The sequence below is a fragment of the Camelina sativa genome, chromosome 5 (genome assembly GCF_000633955.1).
Source record: "Camelina sativa cultivar DH55 chromosome 5, Cs, whole genome shotgun sequence".
Lineage (NCBI taxonomy): Eukaryota > Viridiplantae > Streptophyta > Magnoliopsida > Brassicales > Brassicaceae > Camelina > Camelina sativa.
In genome coordinates, this window is record NC_025689.1 from 7,495,334 (window position 1) to 7,517,600 (window position 22,267).

The 22,267-nt window shown below is 36.2% G+C and overlaps 4 protein-coding genes across 4 annotated transcripts; 3 read left to right on the top strand and 1 right to left on the bottom strand.

Annotated features, from left to right (window-relative positions):
* LOC104788985 (probable E3 ubiquitin-protein ligase ARI11) lies at nt 5,112-7,251 on the top strand. The gene is made up of 3 exons (XM_010514742.1): nt 5,112-6,308; nt 6,754-6,851; nt 6,942-7,251. The coding sequence occupies exons 1-3, from the start codon at nt 5,112-5,114 to the stop codon at nt 7,249-7,251; spliced, it is 1,605 nt and encodes a 534-aa protein (XP_010513044.1).
* On the top strand, nt 8,257-10,781 carry LOC104786009 (4-sulfomuconolactone hydrolase-like). The gene is made up of 10 exons (XM_010511313.2): nt 8,257-8,498; nt 8,742-8,810; nt 8,940-9,019; nt 9,328-9,427; nt 9,514-9,567; nt 9,649-9,726; nt 9,818-9,915; nt 10,015-10,072; nt 10,174-10,295; nt 10,412-10,781. The coding sequence occupies exons 1-10, from the start codon at nt 8,271-8,273 to the stop codon at nt 10,566-10,568; spliced, it is 1,044 nt and encodes a 347-aa protein (XP_010509615.1). The 5' UTR covers nt 8,257-8,270; the 3' UTR covers nt 10,569-10,781.
* LOC104786010 (aminoacylase-1-like) lies at nt 17,856-19,770 on the bottom strand. The gene is made up of 5 exons (XM_010511314.2): nt 19,173-19,770; nt 18,819-19,081; nt 18,594-18,731; nt 18,277-18,510; nt 17,856-18,157 (listed from the first exon to the last, which is right to left on the bottom strand). The coding sequence occupies exons 1-5, from the start codon at nt 19,711-19,713 to the stop codon at nt 18,071-18,073; spliced, it is 1,263 nt and encodes a 420-aa protein (XP_010509616.1). The 5' UTR covers nt 19,714-19,770; the 3' UTR covers nt 17,856-18,070.
* Nucleotides 20,707-22,240, top strand: LOC104786012 (zinc finger CCCH domain-containing protein 28-like). Its single transcript, XM_010511315.1, has 2 exons — nt 20,707-21,406; nt 21,817-22,240. The coding sequence occupies exons 1-2, from the start codon at nt 20,860-20,862 to the stop codon at nt 22,059-22,061; spliced, it is 792 nt and encodes a 263-aa protein (XP_010509617.1). The 5' UTR covers nt 20,707-20,859; the 3' UTR covers nt 22,062-22,240.

Below are 22,267 nucleotides of genomic sequence, written 5' to 3' on the forward strand. Positions count from 1 at the left end.
AGTTCTTGAAGCCAGACTGAAGAAGAAACGTACGGAGCTCCAAATACCACGCTCTTGGAGCTTGTTTCAGCCCATAAATTGCTTTGCGTAATTTGTAGACATAATCTGGCTTGTCACGATCCACAAAACCAGCCGGTTGAGCCATATACACTTCTTCACTGAGACTACCCTGCAGAAATGCATTGTTGATATCCAGTTGCCGTAAGAGCCAATCACGAGAGACCGCAACACCTAAGACAGCGATAATGGTGGTTTGCTTGACAACAGGGCTGAAGGTGTCAGTGAAATCAATACCAGGACGTTGGTGAAACCCTTTTGCAACCAAACACGATTTGAACTTGTCAACAGAGCCATCAAGATGTCGTTTGGTCCGAAAGACCCACTTGTTGTCAACCAAATTATATTGCAGTGAAGGTGGGACAAGATCCCATGTGCGAAGTTGTATCTGTGAGTTAAACTCCTTTGACATAGAGGCTCGCCATCTCTCATCTTTCATAGCCTGTGCCACTGTGGACGGTTCATCATCTGAAGTCGGTGCAGTATGAGCTGCCATGGAAAACTTGTTCACCCGCTTGCTGATGTTGTTCTTCGATTTTGTCTGCATCGGATGAACATTAGTGACAGGCGGAACAGAGACTTGAGTAGTGACCGAAGCAGTACTCTTAGGTGACGTGTTACTCTATACTTCCTGCATATTATCAGAACCTGCAGGCAGTGAAGATGCATTTTGAACAGGAGCAGCAGGGGGTGAAGAATTCAAAACTGGAGGCGCAGGAGCAGTAGGAATCAATGGAGAGGCGAGTGACGGCACCGAGACAATGGTGACTGGCGGGCACCACATAGGAGCTGGAAAATCTGTGTTTGGGCTAGGAGAAGAAAGTGTTTGGAATGGAAAGTTTGTTTCAACAAAATGCACATGACGAGAGGCATAGATGCGAGAAGAACTGGGTTCAAGACAGAGGAATGCACTCTGACTAAGTGAATAGCCAAGAAAAATGCATGGTTTGGAACGAGGATCAAGCTTGTGATTCATGTATGGCTTGAGCCATGGAAAGCAGAGACATCCGAACACTCTCATCTTCAAGTAGTTTGGAGCAACGCCAAATAACTTCTGATATGCAGAGGACATAGCAAGCGTTGGTGTCGATTGTCTGTTGATGGAGTACACTGCCGCAGCCAGTGCATATGTCCAATAGTTACTTGGCATCAAAGCATGCGTTAGCAAAGTAAGGCCTGTTTCCACGATATGACAGTGACGACGCTCAGCAAAACCATTATGTTCGGGAGTGTGTGGTAGAGTAGTGAGATGAGAGACACCATTAGAGACAAGAAAGCTTGCCAACGCCATGAATTCCCCACCATTATCTGAATAAAAGGTGATCAGTTTATGCTGAAATCTGTTTTCAACCAACACCTTCCACCGAATAAACGTCTCACGAACATCAGACTTGCGACGTAGCTGATAAAACCAAACATAGTGAGTGAAATGATCAACAAAAATTACATAATATTTGTAACCATCAATAGACCAAACAGGTGAAGTCCAAACATCTGGAAAGACAAGTTCTAACCGTTTAGTGGACGAGAGGGAAGATGATTGAGAAAAAGGCATTTTATGGGTTTTATTGATAGAACAATCCGTACAATGAAAGGAAGAAGAATTTTGAGAATCATAAAACAACAGAGGTGAAACTGCTGACTTTAAAACAGAAATAGCTGGATGTCCTAATCTCGAATGCCAGATAGATAACAGACTTTTTGTGGATGTCGAATAAGCAAAAGATGTGGGAAAGTCTCGACGTGGCCACTCATATCCTCCATCATTAGATCCCCCTGTCACCATTGGCGCCCCCGTTTGAAGATCCTTCACCTGAAACAAGTTCAGGAAAAATTCAACAGAAACCCAATTGTCATTACACAGTCTTTTAACCGATAATAAGTTCCGAGCAATATGAGGAACATGAAGAACATTATTAAGTTTAAAAGAACGTTTGGGAGAGGGAAGGAGACCGGAACCCGTATTGGCTATTTTTAGGACTGCACCATTCGCCACTTGAACATCCTCACCACCTGTATAAGGAGAATGAAGAGCAAGATTTGCTAGATCCGACGTGAGATGGTGCGTGGAGCCAGAGTCAAGCAACCAAGAGGGAGTTCCAGGTTGTGGGATCATGGCATTGTACGCTTGTGGAGGAACAAGGTACTGGTATTGTTGCGGAGTAGGAGACTGCTGGTTAGACATGATACGATAGTGAGGGCATCGTTTCACACTGTGACCCTGCATCCCACAAGCCTGACATTTGCCGAGATACGGACGAGAGACACTTTGGTCAGATCCATGTTGACGAGAGGAGGAGTTGTGACCCGTGTTGTGCTTGTTGTTGTTGTTGTTGTTATGACGACCAGGATTGGAGCGGTGCTGAACATGATTCGCCGTTATGGGAAACGACTGAGATGGTGGAATGACCGCATCAAGAGCAAGGTCACGATTGATGAGCTTCTCATGAAGCTCAGTGAACGAAATGGGTGTATCACGACTATGAACCCCTTCAATAAGTGGTTTATAGTCATCACTAAAACCAGCAAGAATGAGATCTGTAAGATCTTCATGAGGCATGGGACTGCCAAGCAAGGTGAGAGCATCTGCTTTGACCTTGATGTGCTGCATGTAGGCATCAATGGTGGCGGTGCCTTTGACACACTGCTTCAATTGTGTCTGAAGCTGGCGAATGTGACCCCGTGACGGTTTGGCATAAGTGTCCGACAAAGTGGTCCAGGCTTGGAGCGAGGATTCGGACATGGCGATAAGTGGCTGATTGGCAAGCTCAATCGAGCCCATGAGAGCACTGAACAGTAAGCTGTCTTAACGCAGCCATGAGATGTACTCTGGATTATGTTCCTCATTACCAGACTTAGTAACAGTCTTCGGCGGGATGATGGTGGTGGGATCGATGTACTTGAGGAGATCATATCCACGGAAAAGGGATCTGATCTGAGCACTCCACGTGATGTAGTTGAGGGAGGAAAGCTTTGTCACATTAACCATGTTAACGGACACAACAGAAACAAAGGAAGAGCCAGATTGAAGAACATCGGCGAGAGAGGACTCAACAGAAGAAGAAGTCGACATGAGGGGGAGATAAGGAGAGAAAAAAAAAAGAATGTTTAATGGAGGTCCTTTAGAAGGCGAGCTCTGATACCATATAGAGGAAGATCAATATGATTCCTTAGGAAATATAATACAATCGTAAAACAATATATAAGGCTAGGAAGAGGATCTACAGAAAGATCTCTAACAGTTGTACATGTTAACAATAAATATATGCTAAGAATATGAGAGATACGATACTCTAACAACAGGGATATTCTATTATCTCAATACTCCTCTCATTTTGTTTTCGTTATGGTTTATCTGTCTCGCTGTCCTTTTTTTTGTGAGTATGTATATGACTATGGGATGCATTACTCGGGCATAGGTTGGTCTTGGTACTTTGTAAAATTCAAAGTTTGTGAAGATGGATCTAGCAGAAACTAGCCACGAGGTGGAAGGTTCTCATGGCAATCGATGTCCATGTCCCTTATAACGATCCAACGTAGTTCATACACTCGAGTAATGTCGTCACTTGCGCCGATCTCATAGTTAAAAAGTCTCTGTAATATAAAATCTCCTGTGTATTCCAATCAAAGATGTAACGTGTTTATACAAGAGAGCTTTCCTATAGCATATCTAGGAATATGATCGTATCTAGGGATATAGAATATTAACATATATATCCTAGTCTAATAGTCTCCTATACAAACATCAACACAAAAAAAAAACTCCTAAAAAGAGACAAATCTCGGCGAACTTGGATCGAAACGCGTAGTTTGTGAAGATGAATTGGGACGCCTTACACGTAGAGGTCAAGATCTGGTGACTTTGAATTTTCTACAAACGATCAACCTTTAACTTGTTAGATAATTCTAGTAAGTTTAACATCAATGGAAGAGATTTACCAATTTGATGGGCGGCTCTCTTCGTAGACATATTTGGTTTGACAGTTTTAGTATAGTAGCAGCCTTTCTATACAAAACAGAGAGGATGGTATGGTTGGGAGCAATATTGTATGACTGTAACTTGTTGTCCAAGGAACTGAAGCTTGTGTTTCACGGGGTAAGGTTCAGCAACAATGGAAAAGAAGAAGAAGGAAAAAAGAAAAGAAAAAGAAACTAAGAACAAGAAAGACAAAAGCATCAAACCAATGAGCAAAAAGAAAAGAATAAGCTTTGAAATTGATATGATTAAATTGTTCTTTTATTTAAGATGATATATACAATATTGGTTATCAAAAAAAAAAAAAAGAAAGAGAGAGAGAAGATGAGATCTAAAAGGCTTGAGCTTTTTCTAGGATCGGGAGATGGCTAGGTAACGTTGTAACGACAAACAGGACATGAAATATTGTTGTTGCCTTGCAGCCACCGAAGAACACAGTCCCTGTGAAAACGGTGGGAACATAACAATTTCGTGGTAGTAGTACTGCGGGCCAACCATGAACCACAAAAGTTTTCATCAACTATGTCACGCGGGATCTTGGTTAGCAGTTCTAAAACTCCCTTCGTGCCGATGGTTGTTTGTTGAATTAGGGTTTCAAGACAACTATTAGCACCCCGCGTAAAAGTGCGCTTGATTCCACGGAATCTTATTACTAACGATATTGTATCTTTGAAGATGTCGGTATTGGGGGATGTTTTTGATTCATAATAGTCCAAAGTGATCGAATGTTCGAGCGCCATTGGAGACAGAGAGAGAGATATATATAGTCAAGCCAAAGAACAAAGTTTGATCTGTTTGGTTTGGTGATCGATCCATCGATGCGTGTAAACCTCTTTATTTATAGACTTGATTACATATGTTTGTTTTTGATTTTTCCATTTTTTTTTCTTTTTCTTTCTCTGCAGGTAATAAAAGGAAATTCCGTCTTTTTCCATTTTTATTTTATTTTAATTTTTTCTATACTAGAAGAGGAGCTGCGAGAAATAAAAGAGAGCAGCCCTTCTATATATCCGAGGAGTTAATCCCTATACATTAATTAACCTCAACATCGTTTTAGGGTTTTTTCTTTCAGCCAACCATGGATCATTCGGATGATGAGATAATGTATATCGACTCGGAAGAGGAGAATCTTCTCGGCGATGATGAAGATAGAGAAACTGATGAAAACTACGACGAATTAGCTGATCAGGACGATCACATGAAACGATCTGAGAAAAGTTACGTAGTTCTCAAGGAAGAAGACATCCGCAAGCATCAAAGAGACGATATCGAACGAGTTTCCACGGCTCTCTCTATAAGCCAAGTCGAAGCGATCGCTCTGCTTCTTCACTATCAATGGAGTGTTAGTAAAGTCGAAGATGAATGGTTTACGGACGAAGAGAAAACCCGTGAAACCGTTGGTATACTGAAGGAGCCTGTCGTTGATGTTAATGGTGAAAAAGAAATCGAATGTGGGATTTGCTTCGAGTCATACACTGGAGGGGAAATCGAAAGGGTTTCTTGTGGTCATCCTTATTGCATTACTTGCTGGACTGGTTACATCACTACAAAAATCGAAGACGGTTCGGGATGTTTGAGATTTGCATGTCCCGAGCCTTCTTGTTCCGCTGCTGTTGGTCAAGACCTGATCGATAAGATCGCTAAGAAAGAACATAAGGAGAAGTATTATACGTACTTTCTTAGGTCTTATGTCGAAGAAGGGAAGAAGTTTAAATGGTGTCCATCACCGGGATGCGAATACGCGGTTGATTTTGGTGGAAGTAGTACTAGTAATTACGATGTTTCTTGTTTGTGTTCGTTTAAGTTTTGCTGGGATTGCTGTGAAGACGCTCACAGTCCTGTGGATTGTGATACAGTGTCAAAGTGGTTACTAAAGAACAGGGATGAGTCCGAGAACACGAATTGGATACTTGCTAAGACAAAGCCTTGTCCTAAATGCAAGCGTCCGATCGAGAAGAACAAAGGATGTAACCATATGTCATGCTCTGCTCCGTGTAAATTGCATTTTTGTTGGAATTGCCTTAAACCATTGAGCGGTCATACTGCTTGCAATGCCTTTAAAGAAGACAATGAGAGTGAAACTAAGAGAAAAAGGGCTAAAGATGCCATCGATAGATACCACCATTACTTCGAAAGATGGGAATCTAATAAATCGTCGAGGCTGAAGGCTATAAGTGATCTGGAGAAATGGCAATCGGTGCAGCTAAAGGAGCTTAGTGCAATATTGGGCACACCAGAAACTCAGCTCCAATTCACCGTAGAGGCATGGCTTCAGGTTATTATGTATATAATGATTCCTTAATTTTAGTAACATTACGAAACTGTTGGAAAAGTATGTGGAATATAACAGCTGCGGTACAGAATTGAATTATTTACATTGTAGATTAAACAATAAAAGCCTTATATTATATTGGAAAACCCCACTTTGAAGACCAATGATACTCTTAAGTTAGATTTTGGTTGATTACACAAAAATAAAAATAAGTATGTGGATTAATGTAATTGGTAACAGCTAGCGGAATAGAATCTAGGAATATCACTACATCCTTGAAAAATATGAGAAAAGCTTTATTAAATTGAAAAACTTCTTAATGACGAATTAAATTTTTAGAAACAGTGAAATAATTCCACCATTATGAAAAGTACCAATGAGACTCTAAGTTAAAACTTTTCTTGACTACAACATTGTTATTGATATGTAATTGATTTCGCTGTTATAGATCGTTGAATGTAGGAGGGTCTTGAAATGGACTTATGCATATGGATACTACCTACTTGATCATGAACCTGACAAGCGACTTTTTTTCGAGTATTTGCAAGATCAGTTTTTGGTATGGAAGTACTTAGTTTTTGTGTAATCTTAATTTTTCCATTTTTTTAGTATAATTTTCGTTTTGTGTTGTTATTCAGGGGAGGCGGAAACTGGTTTGGAGAGACTTCACCATTGTGCAGAAGAGGAGTTGAAACAGTTTATCGGTAGAACTGAAGTCCCACCGAAAAAATTTACTGAGTTCCAAGTGAAATTAATTGGTTTGACTACAGTAACTAAAACCTACTTCGAAAATCTAGTGAAAGCTTTGGAGAATGGGCTTGCTGATTTGGTATATAGTAAGACCAAATCAACAGAAGAATCTGGTGGTTTGAACCTCTACGACCAAATGATATTCTCACAATTCTCTCGTGATGAATATTTAGAGGACTATAGTGACGTCGTTTGAGGGAAGCCTATCAAAAGATCTTATATGAAGCTCTCTGAGATCTCTCAATTTAATAAACCCTTTGTTAGTTCTTACCAATTTGGATATTTTTTTTATAATTTGATTACTTTCAATTATATAAGGAGTTTCACATTGCTATTTGATTTTACAATTTTTGATTACATGTTCTCTCTCCTAATGAGCACATGCTTGTGATTCGTCCACAATTTTTGTTTCGCACGCAAAAAAACGAACAGTACCATGAAAGCCTATCTTTGTAGACACTTAAATAAGTCCAAGGTACCCATATGTGATCTGCTTCCGAGTCTAACAATCACACTAAAGTCATCTAAATTCATAAGAAAGCTAGAAGACAATGAGGGACCCTAAGAACCTTACCGACCACTCATGGCTCAACGAAAACATAAGTCATATTTAGCCCACAGAAAATAGTCCCCAATTTCTAACCAATGAGACAATCAGTGGAACACACTCAAAATAGTAAACCAAAATCTCCACGTGAATACTGCAGTAACCACCACAGCCAATAAAGAAAATACGGCCAAAATATTGGAATCGGTAATCATGCAACTGTTGCCGAAGCTGATGCATCTCTTTACAAAGTACATGCATGGTACCAAATCAATAAGCTATATTCAACATAAAACCAAAAATTTGTTTAAACGAACAACGATTTATTAGTTATTGATTATGAAACGAATATATAGAGAGTTCAAAAGACATGACTATTTAAATAAACACACCTATTAGTAACAAAAGTTGTGATGAAAAAATATAAATAAAATATAATGAAAATATACAATTCTACAATAAATCGATATAATCGTATAATTTTTAAAAATATATAAATACAATTTTTTTTTACAAAAAAGTACAATGAAAAATCACAAGTTCTTCGCATTTATTTAGATTATTATTATTATATAGATTTACAGAATTAGACCTATATTATTAGCTATCTTCTTTAAATCTATCCTATATTAAAATAGTGTATAATGGGTATCACGTGAATTGAATTGATGATATCCGCGACCACGGTGGGATATATGGCTGTGACACTGAGATTAACGAATACTACTTTTGCAATTTCCAGTCATCCTTTAACGCCGTCCGTACTGTTCCGTGTAAGCAATATAGCATCATTATCGGTCAGGAAGGTAAAAATGGCGAATTTTGCTGTGTCTGACTCTGAAACGACATCGAGGGTCATCGATTCTCATCTCCACATTTGGGCTTCTCCTCAAGAGGTCGTGTGCTCTTTTACACTTGAATCTTATTCGAATCTACGCAATCTTTTTGTTCTTTTAGGCTTTTGCAGTTTATAGAATTCGGGTTATGTATTAAGCTCTCCAATTGTTGAAATTTGGATCGCTAAGTTATGCAATTGAAGCAATGAGTATACTTTTTTTTGGAATTGAAATTGATTATAGTGAGATGATTATGATTTGATTAAGTAACCTGATGAACGGTCCCCAAATACGTGTTTTCAGGCAGCGACATATCCTTATTGTCCCGGCCAAGAACCTACTTTGACTGGTGATGTCGATTTCTTGCTCAAGGTTTATGCTCAGCTCTTGCAGTTACTCAAACTATCCTCATGGGTTTTTGAGAAAAAGATTCATTCTCTTGTTGTGCTATTCCTCCTCTGTTTACTGTTTTGATGTTGTTTGTTTGTTGTCTTAATTTAGAACATGGAAGAGGCAAGTGTTGATGGAGCTCTCATTGTGCAACCCATCAATCACAAGTTTGATCATTCTTTAGTAACAAGGTATCTTCCTTTTCTTATACCTTAATCTGCATTTTCCTAAAAAAAATAAGTTTTTGTTTTCTTAACAGAAGCTACTCTACTTCTTTCAAAATTTATGCTCCTCTCGTTTTGTTTTCGTTATGGTTCTTTTTTTGTGAGTATGTATATGACTATGGGATGCATTACTGGGGCATAAGGTTGGTCTTGGTTTTGTGTGAAATTCAAAGTTTTTAAGTGATTCTCCAATCATGTTAAGACTTTTAATTCATGCCATGTCAGTGATTTAGTTCAAGTTTCCTTTCAAGATGATTTTAGTTTGTGATTGACAGTGTTCTGAAGAAATACCCATCCAAGTTTGTTGGTTGTTGCCTTGCTAATCCTGCAGAAGATGGCAGTGGAATTAAGCACTTTGAGAATCTTGTTTTAGAGGTCTTCCTTTTCACCGTTTCTCAAAGCATCTCAAAATAACATATATGCATCACATTTCTCAAGAGTTTTAATCTGTTGTTTTGTAGAGTAATTATCGTGCTGTTCGGTTTAATCCCTATTTGTGGCCATCGGGTCAGAAGGTACCAGTTTAATGATTCCAATGACCTTAGATCAAGTTTTCATCGTACTCTTTAGGATTGTCAATGACTTTCACAACACAGATGACAAATGCTGTTGGCAAAGCCTTGTTCTCTAAAGCAGGGGAGCTTGGTGTGCCTGTTGGCTTCATGTGTATGAAGGTCTGGTAGTAGTATTCTAACCTTTGTTGTTCTCCAAATTTGTGGGGTTTACGCGAAGTTCTTTCTTTAAAAATTTGTTTTCTTTATTCAGGGTCTGGATCTGCACATTGCAGAAATTGAGGAACTGTGCACAGAATTTCCAAAGACTACTGTTTTACTAGATCACGCTGGATTCTGCAAAGTACCAGAGTGAGATGTTCTTTGCTATTTGTGAAAAAAAAAAAAAATTCGGTCCCCTGCAATTCCTATGAATATATTACTGATATTCATGGTTTTATCAACCTGCAGAGATGGTGAGGCAAAGCTTGCTTATACTCAACTCATGAAGCTCTCTAGATTTCCAGAGGTGAAAAAGCAAAAACATTAATTTTAGAATTCGAATTCTCTCACTAGCTCACAGTCACATATTATTATACAAATCTGAGGGAAGAATATTGAAACAAGCAGGTATATGTGAAATTCAGTGCTCTATTCAGGATCTCAAGAACCGGCTTCCCGTATAAGGACCTATCGCCTCTCCTATCTCAACTTGTTTCCCATTTTGGGGCTAATCGTGTCATGTGGGGCAGGTAAACATACTTTTTTTTACCACGCTTTCCCGAATAAAAACCACAAAGAAAACTTCTAATTGATGAACTAACAATACAAGATCATATATGGATTGACTGCTTTCCATCTGCTGCAGTGACTTCCCATTTGTTGTTCTTGAATGTGGATACAAAGAAGCCAAAGAAGCTGTGACTATTATTGCAAAAGAAGCATCCTTGTCTAGTTCTGAGATGGACTGGATTCTGGGTAAGACTCTTATGCAGCTCTTCCCTGGACAATGGATTCTTCCTTGAGAGGCTTGTGAGAAGTAATAAGTTGCATGAGGATGAGATAATGAAGCAAGAAAAGGAAGTTATATCATTAAAACGCTTTAACTCTATGAAGTTGTATTTATATTTAACTTTAGAACTGCATATATGTTTATTTTTTTACAATTTTTTTGGAAATCTACATCAAGACCAAACTCATCTCTTATGTGTGAATTCAATTACACTAGGTTGGAGTCATCTCTTATCTAAGCCTTTGATAGAAAATTTAGAATACTTAACCAACTGAGCTATAACGATTAAACAATTCAATGGGCACAAAAGTTAAATATAATTTAAACTAAATGATTTGGGAAAGAGCTGATCGAAACGAATCGGCTCGTAAAAGAGCTTCTGATATAAACGAGTTGACTGAGAGAGGTGGTGACGGTTGAGAAGAGAGAGAGTTGAGTCGAGGTTGTCGATGTGGTTAATTGAATATGAATCTTGAACTACTCCATTTTCTGGGATTTGAGAGATTTGGTTGTCGATGTGATTAACTGAATATGAATCTTGTTTTTTTTTGGCCCAAGTTTTTAGTCGGAAACATCTACTTTCGTTTAATCTCTACATCTAATTTTGGCCGGAGATGCGAGATCGAATCTCGGGTTTCGGAAAAGGAAAGAGCTTCGACATCAACTGCTGTCAGAGAAGGGGCGGTGGTGGGGAGGAGAGTGTTACCGCCTTGGATGGATCTGTCGTACGAACAGGGTGGTGGTGAGAAATGGAAAGAAGAAGAAAGAGAAAGTAAACGAGTTAAGTATATGTGTTGGTGTAAAAACATCAGTAAAGTATTCTAGTCCAGTGGTTAAGTGACCTGTTGTTATCCCCATAGGTGACGGGTTCAAAGTCCTGTTTCGTTAATTAAAACAAAAAATACCAAACGACATCGTTTCAAAGCCCTGTTTCGTGAATTAAAACAAAAAATACAAAAACGTCATCGTTTCGTATGCTGTTAAGTGTTAACGTTGCCTTTACTTTTCCGTTAGTTGACTAATGTGTTTTTTTTGGGCAAGGTATTAACAGTTTAATAACCTCGAAAAGGGGAAAAGGGCCATTTTCTACCTGTACAATTTTGGAAGTGTCAATTTCTACCTGTATAAACACACAGTGCTAATTTATACCTATACTCATATAAAATTCAAATTTTATACCCAATTAGTATAAATTGTGCCGATTTCAGAGTCAAAATTAACAAATATTAGTCAATGCTGACTCAGATGACACGTAATTTACTGAGGTGGCTAAAACGAGGTCGTTTAATGCTAAGTTCAAAATTTTCTCAAAAAATATGTGACACTCGAGGATCGAACCCAGGTCTCCGTTGTCAATAACAAACCTGCCACAACCAACTGATCCAGTTACAATATTCGGGAATATGTAAATCTATTACACTTATAAATATGTCTCCACGCACAAAGCATTTTCTGCAGCAATTAACAATTTTCCAAAAAAAACCCAGGTAATTTACGCAGCAATTTAAGAGACGCAATTTATCAAAATCGAATTGAACAATGGAGCTTTACCTCTTAAATTCTTAATGGAAGATGTAAAGTATAAAGATCAGAAAGTTTATGAAATCGTTAAACATGTATGATGATGGACGGAGTTTTGTTGGTCACCAAGCAATGATGGAGTCAGAGATCTGAGACTTGGAGACGATTAGAGCGGAGAAGAAGGAGAAGACGAAGAGGTTGAGAGGGGGAGGAGACGTAAAGACATATTATAAACATATAAAGTTCTATATTATTTCAAATATCGTCACTAGATCAGTTGGTTAAGGCATCTTTGTTTGTGAAGGTAAATCCGGGTTCGAGTCTTGAGTATTACGTTTTTGTAAGAAAATTTTAAACTCAGAAATTAAAACGACGTCGTTTTAGCCACCTCAGTAAATTACGTGTCATCTGAGTCAGCATTGACTAATATTTATTAATTTTGACTCAGAAATCAGCATAATTTATACTAATTGGGTATGAAATTTAAATTTTATATTAGTATAGGTATAAATTAGCACCATGTGTTTGTACAGGTAGAAATTGACACTTTCAAAATTGTACAGGAATAAAATGGCCCTTTAAAATGAATATTGCACTTTTATACAAGTTTTGAAAGATGCGTATTTAAAATAATATTTATGTAATATAAATTATTAAATAACTAATTTATTCAATTAATTATTAAACTACTTAAAAAGTATATAATTATATTTTGTTATATTAAATTCAAACCTATGCAACGCGTGAGATATTATCTAGTTTATTACTAAATTACATACATTAANCGGGTTTCGGAAAAGGAAAGAGCTTCGACATCAACTGCTGTCAGAGAAGGGGCGGTGGTGGGGAGGAGAGTGTTACCGCCTTGGATGGATCTGTCGTACGAACAGGGTGGTGGTGAGAAATGGAAAGAAGAAGAAAGAGAAAGTAAACGAGTTAAGTATATGTGTTGGTGTAAAAACATCAGTAAAGTATTCTAGTCCAGTGGTTAAGTGACCTGTTGTTATCCCCATAGGTGACGGGTTCAAAGTCCTGTTTCGTTAATTAAAACAAAAAATACCAAACGACATCGTTTCAAAGCCCTGTTTCGTGAATTAAAACAAAAAATACAAAAACGTCATCGTTTCGTATGCTGTTAAGTGTTAACGTTGCCTTTACTTTTCCGTTAGTTGACTAATGTGTTTTTTTTGGGCAAGGTATTAACAGTTTAATAACCTCGAAAAGGGGAAAAGGGCCATTTTCTACCTGTACAATTTTGGAAGTGTCAATTTCTACCTGTATAAACACACAGTGCTAATTTATACCTATACTCATATAAAATTCAAATTTTATACCCAATTAGTATAAATTGTGCCGATTTCAGAGTCAAAATTAACAAATATTAGTCAATGCTGACTCAGATGACACGTAATTTACTGAGGTGGCTAAAACGAGGTCGTTTAATGCTAAGTTCAAAATTTTCTCAAAAAATATGTGACACTCGAGGATCGAACCCAGGTCTCCGTTGTCAATAACAAACCTGCCACAACCAACTGATCCAGTTACAATATTCGGGAATATGTAAATCTATTACACTTATAAATATGTCTCCACGCACAAAGCATTTTCTGCAGCAATTAACAATTTTCCAAAAAAAACCCAGGTAATTTACGCAGCAATTTAAGAGACGCAATTTATCAAAATCGAATTGAACAATGGAGCTTTACCTCTTAAATTCTTAATGGAAGATGTAAAGTATAAAGATCAGAAAGTTTATGAAATCGTTAAACATGTATGATGATGGACGGAGTTTTGTTGGTCACCAAGCAATGACGGAGTCAGAGATCTGAGACTTGGAGACGATTAGAGCGGAGAAGAAGGAGAAGACGAAGAGGTTGAGAGGGGGAGGAGACGTAAAGACATATTATAAACATATAAAGTTCTATATTATTTCAAATATCGTCACTAGATCAGTTGGTTAAGGCATCTTTGTTTGTGAAGGTAAATCCGGGTTCGAGTCTTGAGTATTACGTTTTTGTAAGAAAATTTTAAACTCAGAAATTAAAACGACGTCGTTTTAGCCACCTCAGTAAATTACGTGTCATCTGAGTCAGCATTGACTAATATTTATTAATTTTGACTCAGAAATCAGCATAATTTATACTAATTGGGTATGAAATTTAAATTTTATATTAGTATAGGTATAAATTAGCACCATGTGTTTGTACAGGTAGAAATTGACACTTTCAAAATTGTACAGGAATAAAATGGCCCTTTAAAATGAATATTGCACTTTTATACAAGTTTTGAAAGATGCGTATTTAAAATAATATTTATGTAATATAAATTATTAAATAACTAATTTATTCAATTAATTATTAAACTACTTAAAAAGTATATAATTATATTTTGTTATATTAAATTCAAACCTATGCAACGCGTGAGATATTATCTAGTTTATTACTAAATTACATACATTAACTTATTAAGCATCATCTAGTTTATTACTAAACTACATCCATTAACTTATTTGTTAACTTATTAACTTATTAATCATTTGCATGTGTTTTTTTAATACCCTCTTTGCTCGAGAATCCATTATTCATTCCAATAATAATTCTTTTTATCCCAAAAAAATACTTCAAAATCTTCATTTAACTTCATGCATCGTTTACACAAGCACAAGGTCCAATATACATTTTAACTAATATTAAAGAGATAATTAAGTTTGTAGAAATTGTTATTGATGTTAAAATGAGTAAATGACATTTATATTTGTTTTAATTTCATCAATAAACTTTAATGTTATTCGTTCATCTATCCATATTTGTTAAATTACTACGTGCAGTTCCATTATGCGCGTGATATATACAAGAAAAAATTTGAATACATACCTTAATCTTAGTAGGAAATTTGAAATCTATACTAAATTTTTTAAGTCTTTGAAATATACCTAATATATTGCACAAATGACTATTTTATCCTTAATTAAAAAATTAAAAATAACTACAATATAACTAAATTAATTCATTAGACAAAATTATTTCTAAAAACATCGCCTAAACAAAATATTTGAAATTTTGTTAATTTTTTTAAAGAAAATGATAAATTAATTTATTATATATAATATTAATCAATAATTCAAAGATTACAATTCAGATAAAATAAATAAAATATCCTTTAAGTATTAATTAAAATATCTGATATTATTTAGTAAATTAATTTCAAAATTTTATTATATAAAAATAAAATTAAATTAGTTAGAATTATTCTTTTTGGATTTATGTTTAGTAAAATTTCAGATAATAATAGTTTTTAAAATATATCTATATATAAGTCACAAATAATTCTTTTATTTTTTCAATCAATAAATATTTTTGAAAAATAAATATATTTTTCGATATATTAAATATGTTACTGAAAATTTGAGTATAAGTTACATAATTTTAATTTATTTTAAAATTATTAAGTTTAATAAAATAATCAAATATTATGAGCTTTTAGAAAATAAATCAATAGTTCAAAAAATCGACTATATAACAAATCAATTAATAAAAAAAAAATCGGTTTTTTTAATATAAGTCAACAAAGATAAAACATAGATCAACATGAATAAAATATAAGTCGACAGTTCAAAAAGTCAAACATATTAATAAATCAACGTAAAATGAAATAAGTCTACTAAGACCAAACAAATCGATGAGAAAAAATTATAAGTCAACAAACAAAACAAATAAGTCAACATCATCAAAAGTCGACTATGTATAAAAGCAATCAAACAAAAAAATTCGAGAATTTTAAAATAAATCGATGGAAAAATTAATAAGTCGATAAAAATTAAAATTAAATCAACCATTCAAAATATCTACCTTATTAATAAATCGATGTAAAATGTAATAAGTCAACAATGAATAAACAAATCAATAGAAAAGAATATAAATCGATGAACATAAAAAATATAAACACGTTGTCTTGGCCGTTAAGGCGGGACGGCGTTACAAAAGCTGAGACACGAATCTCGTAACTTCTTGTATTGTCTTGGTTGGGAAAAAAGATGCAAGAACTTGTGTAGTGTAGTGAGAAACAAAGGAAGCATCGATCGGAGAGACATGCTTATCAACCTGAGAGGTTAGATCAATTCAATCAATTCAAAAATACAAAAAAAAAACAGACAAAATAGCTTGTACAAGTTTTGAAAGCTACGTATTTAAAAGAATATTTATGTATTTATGTATTTTATGCACTTTTATACAAGTTTTGAAAGATACGTATTTAAAAGAATATTTATGTAATATAAACTATTAAATAATCAATTTATTCAATAAGTTATTAAACTCCTTTAAAAATATATAATTATATTTTGTTATATTAACTTCAAACCTACGCAACATGATACATTATCTAGATTATTACTAAATTACATCCATTAACTTATTAAGCATCATCTAATTTATTACTTAACTACATTAATTTATTACTACTTAACTATATCCATTAACTTATTTGTTGACTTATTATGCATTTGCATGTGTTTTTTTTATACCCTTTTGCTCGAGAATCCATTATTAATTCCAATAATAATTTTTTTTTGTCCCAAAAAAAATAAGACTTACTTCAAGATCTTCATTTTAACTTCATGCATCGTTTACACAAGCACAAGGTCTAATATACATTTTAACTAATATTAAAGAGATAATTAAGTTTGTAGAAATTGTTGTTGATCTTAAAATGAGTAAATGACATTTATATTTGTTTAATTTCATCAATAAACTTTAATGTTATTCGTTCATCTATCCATATATACGACCATAACACACACACACACATTATTAACGTAGTAAATCATAATATATCTTGACCTTTACAATTACATAACTTTTTTCACGACACTACATTCCAAAAGTTATAGTCCACGTTGAAACTTTTATAGGACGTGGACTATTGACCTAGTTCGACGTATAAACCACCAACAGTGATTATGTTATCCATTTCTTTGAATCTTTTCGTAATATCAAACCCAAAAATCACAACAACAACAACAACAACAACAAAAAATCTATCCGTATTAATTTCTCGATTCAAATTTCTGAATCATTAATCAACAAACACAAACAATAATATTGTATTATAAAACCATATTGGAGTACCAATAAAAGTACCAAAGTTTAAATATAGAAACTAACATATATATCACGCGTAATTACACAACCCATAGACACAAAACTCACCAACCAAACAACTATGGTTACACTCTCCACAATTTAGTAAATAGATATAACTCTTATGTGTTGAAAGTCTGAGACATGTAGCTGGTTGATATCATTATAATTCATCGTGAAATGATTGAAAGTGTCTAATTAGGAGTGCTCTAATCGGAAATGTCTTTCACAGCTGCAAGGATCCCCTTAGCGTGTTCAATGAGGTGACATGATAATTTATAACTTGATCATTGGTGGCTTTGTTGGAACATTTATGAGGGTTAGGGGTCTTTGAGATGCAGGATAAAGCTGGTTCTCTGCTGCTAAGCCTTGGTTAGCTAGTATCTTGAAGGCATGTATTAGATCACCTCAATACTTTGTGACAGATTATATGAAGGATTCGCTGTGATACCAAACGAGAAACTGATTATTGCTTTTGGCTTGATGACCCTTAACTAGATGGCTAGATGATGATTATTTAGAATCTGAGATTATGAACTTGCCTATCATGTCTTTTTAAATTTATATTGAAATTTGAAGGATGGAGGTTGTGCACTTGCGGTGACTACTGTTTGCATTCGGATGGTTAAGAAAAACTAAGTAACAAGAAGAGGAAGTTTTCTGCAAAGCTGTTTCTGAAAACTCTTTATTATGATAGTGATAACTGATAACATACAAATGCAAGTTTGATTACTTCAGAATTCAGGTGGTAGCATACTGAGTTTTATTTGTATTGATGATATAGCACAAGTGTGCTGAGTAAAGAGGGAACTGTTGTGTAATACACAGACCCTTGTAGCTTATCTTTTTAACACTCTCATTCAGGTGAAGCATATGATGTGTAAACCTTGAGGATTGAGACATACATATCGATTCCCTTCAAGTACTCGTATTGACTCAGATACTGTAAAAAAGGTAAGATGATAGAAAGGTGTTAGAAATTGCTCTTGGGTGTGTGTGATGATGGTCTACACAAATAATAAGCAAAGCGAAGGATGTAACATTTTCAAATGAGACAGGTACCTCGTTGTGATCATGAAGCAAACTCGGGGTGTTTGATATAGGAGAGAACCCAATCGCAGGCAAGCCTGCTCTTCTGAAATATCGAGAATCAGTTGATGCAGGGAAAATCTCAGGCTCACTAGTCTTCCCTCCAGCTTCTTTCACAGCATTTCCTAAGAGCTCCAACCATGGATTTGCATCATCTTTAGCTGTAACCAAGTGCTTCTCTTCAATATCCTGATTGAACCGCCAAAGCTGACATATATATACCAAGAGAACTCTTCAGATACACAGGCTTTCTCTAAAATCTCTAGCTAGAGTAGTAATAAGAAAATTACGTCAAAGGACATGTTCCGGGATACAGGTGCCCATTCCTCCACCAAACGTTTTTCTAGCGCAACAGGATCAACAACAGGTGGGACACGCATGTCGAAACCAGCTTCTGCCTCAGATGGTTGCAGATTCATAACAAAGCCCTTTTTATCAAAATGAGGTCCAAATTATCACAGAAATCAACTTTGGCCACCAACTGTGAGAAAAAAAAGAAGGAGAGAGAAGAATACATCAGGAGAAGGAGTGCCAGCTTTGAGGAAAACCATGTTGACAGAGACGACATCGCCTTCAGCTTTTAAACCAGCTTTGAGCTGATCAAACTGAGAAGCTCTGAATCTCATTACACTGTCAATGCTTTTAGTGAGATTCTCCATGGCTGAATCATCATAGAGCTTTGAGCCATGGCCAGGTTGTCCTACAGCTTTTATCTGAATCCACCACGGAATCCTCTCTCCCTTAAACACCTTGTAGCTCTCAGTCGGAGATGGTAACCCTGTTCCAATTTTCATCACCACAAAATTAGTTTAGTTTCTTGTTTCTTACGTTTCTACAACATTTCAGTTACAGTTGACTATTTTTTATACCTTCGTCGAGCACGATGGCAATGTTCAAGCTCTTGAAGGTGTCCGACTCCACGAACTTAGCAACCCCATCAGTGCCACCGATCTCTTCATCGGGAACGAACGTGACGTAAACAGAACGAACGGGCTCAAAACCAGAGGCTTTGAGTTTACGAATGGCTTCTAAGTACTGCATCCCAACGCTCTTCATATCCTGAGTTCCTCTTGCGTAGATTCTGCCTTGTTCGTCGATCTCTGCTCCGAGCGGAGGATGATCCCACTTGTCTTCCTCAAAGGCGACGACATCGACGTGAGAGTTCAAGAGAATGGCAGGTAAAGAAGGATCTGAACCAATCCATTTCAGTAGAACTATAGGCTTTCCTAGAACGAGCTCGATTGGTTGAGTTTCGAGAGAGATTGATTTGGCCTCGGAGATTATGAATCTTGCAGCTGCGATGTAATCAGGAGTCGGATGTACTGTGTTGATTCGGAGATAGGTCTGGAACCTGGTAATGATCTCTGTCTCCTCCTCTGTTTTAGCTGATGAAGCAGAGAGAGAAGCCATTTATATGAAGTTAGTAAAAAAAAATGAAGAGCTCAGCAAAGCAAGTTTGAAAGGACGTCTTTGTGAGTTTGTTGCTCCTGCATGTAAACTGTAAGCTTCATTTATATAGCAGTAGCACATTTGCCATCAGCAAATGCGATCAGGATCCCATCTAAACCGGATCCGGTCTCGTTATTGTTGTCAGTTGACTATTTTACAATAATATACTACTGTTGATTTAAAACGTGATGATTGTCTTTTTATATAAAAGATTCGAGATTATCGTGTTCAATTATAAATGTCATTTTGTTTACTAATCATTTTTAAGTATAGTAAAGAAATTGCACTAATCAATCATGCATAACTTATGACTAAACTGGCTACAGGTTGTTAAATTACTACGTGGAGTTCCATTATGCGCGTAATATACTATTTGAAATTCTTAGTGCAATATGCGCGTCATAAACGTGCATCCATCAAAACCGATAAGCTAAAATTTCTTGTAATATAGTATTGAAAGTGTTTAGTATCAAATTAATTATGAATCATCTATAAATTTCACTAGTACATCTATTACGATGAATTCACAATCTTTTGGAGCTATGCATGCTTTATAATTGCTACTCAACAACACTGTGAAGATTGCTTTGGATTCCGCATATAATAATAACATAATGAAACGATTTTAAGCCAGTAAAACCATATATAATCTTCAAGGAACTGGAACTTAAATAGAGCTTAATTTCGCTATTAAACCAAATATTGATGGATTAGGCTATTTCTTACAGTATTCACTTGGAATATTGGTTGTTTAAGTAAAGTTGAATTGATTAAACAACCAATCCAAGTGAATACTGTAAGAAATAGCCTAATCCACCAATATTTGGATTTCGCTTTCAGAACATTCTTTGTGTTAATGACCATTAATTTAAGCTAATCACCTTTTTGAACCTTGTATTAAAATGATTAACTTAAGTAATGGATTTAGTCAGTGGGATCACTCTTTACTTTCTACTTCCCTCTTCTTCATCCGACACTCGTCTTTTGTACTTCATCTCTTGCTCTCTCCCATTTCTTGTTCGATCCATTTTTCTTGTCAAGAAATCGAGAGATTTTACATTTTTGTGCTCCTGTTTTACTAAATTAGGGTTTTAGGGTTCCGACGTGATGAGTCACCGTCGAGCTTCCGGCAGCGATGTAGTTCACGTGAAAACCACCAACGACCTTCCGCCGGAGAATAGGTTTCCAAATTCCGGCAGCGACAGTTCCGTCTGGGCCACTGAGGATGATTACAACCGTGTCTGGGCAATGCACCCCGACGATGCTGAGTCTCCGAGCAAGAAGACACGATCTTCCTCCTCCGAGATTGGGAAATCGTTCTTCAAGACGAAGCTCTGCTTCAAATTCCGCACCGGAACTTGCCCTTACGCCGCCAGCTCTTGCCACTTTGCTCACAGCTCGGAAGAGCTCCGTCGTCCACCGCCGCCGCCTAATCGGCAGGAGACTGCTGCGACGGAAGCTTTAAGGAACAGAGAGAGCTTTGCGATTAGTTTAGGCCCTCGTGGTTATGGTGGTGCTGCTGCTAGTGATGGTGGTGGCAATGTTGCTCAGACTTTGAAGCCTCCAAATTGGAAGACAAGGATTTGCAATAAGTGGGAGATTACTGGCTATTGTCCTTTTGGTACTAACTGTCATTTTGCTCATGGAGCTTCAGGTAAAGTTTTGGCCTTTTTCATCTATCAGCAACCCTAATGTGCTTCAAAATGTTAGTACAGAATAATAGAAATGAGTTTCAATCAGTGTTGCTTGATGGATTGTGTGATTAGACTTAGAGTGTCACCACAGGGTAATGGATGCTGAATTGACTGAGAGATAATGCTTGAACACTAGAACTGGCTTTGTTAGCTTTGAATGATTGATGAAAAATTAGCTTGAAGCCTTGAACACTATGGACTTAGTGTAAATCGAGTAGGACGGTTGAAATGTTTCAGTGTGGTTTATGTCAATCAGTTTCTGATTGGAATAGGTTCTTGATTTGCTTGTTAACATAATTGGCCATGGTAATGCAGAAAGTTTCAACCGTAGCTAGCTAAAAGTTTGAGTCTTTATGATATTTTTTTGCAGAGTTGCACAATTTTGGAGGAGGCCTTGTTGAAGGAGAAGGTAAGATCGGAACATCCACCACTCCGGCCACAAAGCAGACGGGACAAGGAAGTACAGTGACTAACCTTGTTTCTCCTGGAGTCCCGTCTCAACGGACATTGAGTGCTGTTATGCAGAAACCAAAAGGGGTCAGAACTCAACGGAAATGGAAAGGACCGGATAAGATCAGTCGGGTTTATGGTGATTGGATCGATGATATTGAATAATGTTGACCAAGGGATTAGCATTTTTAGAGTTGTAACTATGTTGACATATTAGCATCCTCTCTTTTGTTGTTGTAGATTGTGACTTAACAAAGACAACAACTCGCTCTTCTCTTTCTTGTGGAATCATCTTAATTCTCTTTCTATGCCAATTCTAAATGACTAAATCTGAACTTGTAGCAGATCAAACCGAACTTTAATCATGTTTC

What these genes read in the sequence shown, in the direction of transcription:
- LOC104788985 (XM_010514742.1), top strand. Translation starts at nt 5,112, where the DNA reads ATGGATCATTCGGATGATGAGATAATGTATATCGACTCGGAAGAGGAG. An exon ending in CCGTAGAGGCATGGCTTCAG is followed by an intron (nt 6,309 to 6,753) that starts GTTATTATGTAT and finishes TCGCTGTTATAG; the next exon opens with ATCGTTGAATGTAGGAGGGT. An exon ending in CTTTTTTTCGAGTATTTGCA is followed by an intron (nt 6,852 to 6,941) that starts AGATCAGTTTTT and finishes GTGTTGTTATTC; the next exon opens with AGGGGAGGCGGAAACTGGTT.
- LOC104786009 (XM_010511313.2), top strand. Translation starts at nt 8,271, where the DNA reads ATGATATCCGCGACCACGGTGGGATATATGGCTGTGACACTGAGATTA. An exon ending in TTTGGGCTTCTCCTCAAGAG is followed by an intron (nt 8,499 to 8,741) that starts GTCGTGTGCTCT and finishes ACGTGTTTTCAG; the next exon opens with GCAGCGACATATCCTTATTG. An exon ending in ATGTCGATTTCTTGCTCAAG is followed by an intron (nt 8,811 to 8,939) that starts GTTTATGCTCAG and finishes GTCTTAATTTAG; the next exon opens with AACATGGAAGAGGCAAGTGT.
- LOC104786010 (XM_010511314.2), bottom strand. Translation starts at nt 19,713, where the DNA reads ATGGCTTCTCTCTCTGCTTCATCAGCTAAAACAGAGGAGGAGACAGAG. An exon ending in CTGGCACTCCTTCTCCTGAT is followed by an intron (nt 18,732 to 18,818) that starts GTATTCTTCTCT and finishes TTTGATAAAAAG; the next exon opens with GGCTTTGTTATGAATCTGCA. An exon ending in CCCGGAACATGTCCTTTGAC is followed by an intron (nt 18,511 to 18,593) that starts GTAATTTTCTTA and finishes TATATATGTCAG; the next exon opens with CTTTGGCGGTTCAATCAGGA.
- LOC104786012 (XM_010511315.1), top strand. Translation starts at nt 20,860, where the DNA reads ATGAGTCACCGTCGAGCTTCCGGCAGCGATGTAGTTCACGTGAAAACC. An exon ending in TTTTGCTCATGGAGCTTCAG is followed by an intron (nt 21,407 to 21,816) that starts GTAAAGTTTTGG and finishes ATTTTTTTGCAG; the next exon opens with AGTTGCACAATTTTGGAGGA.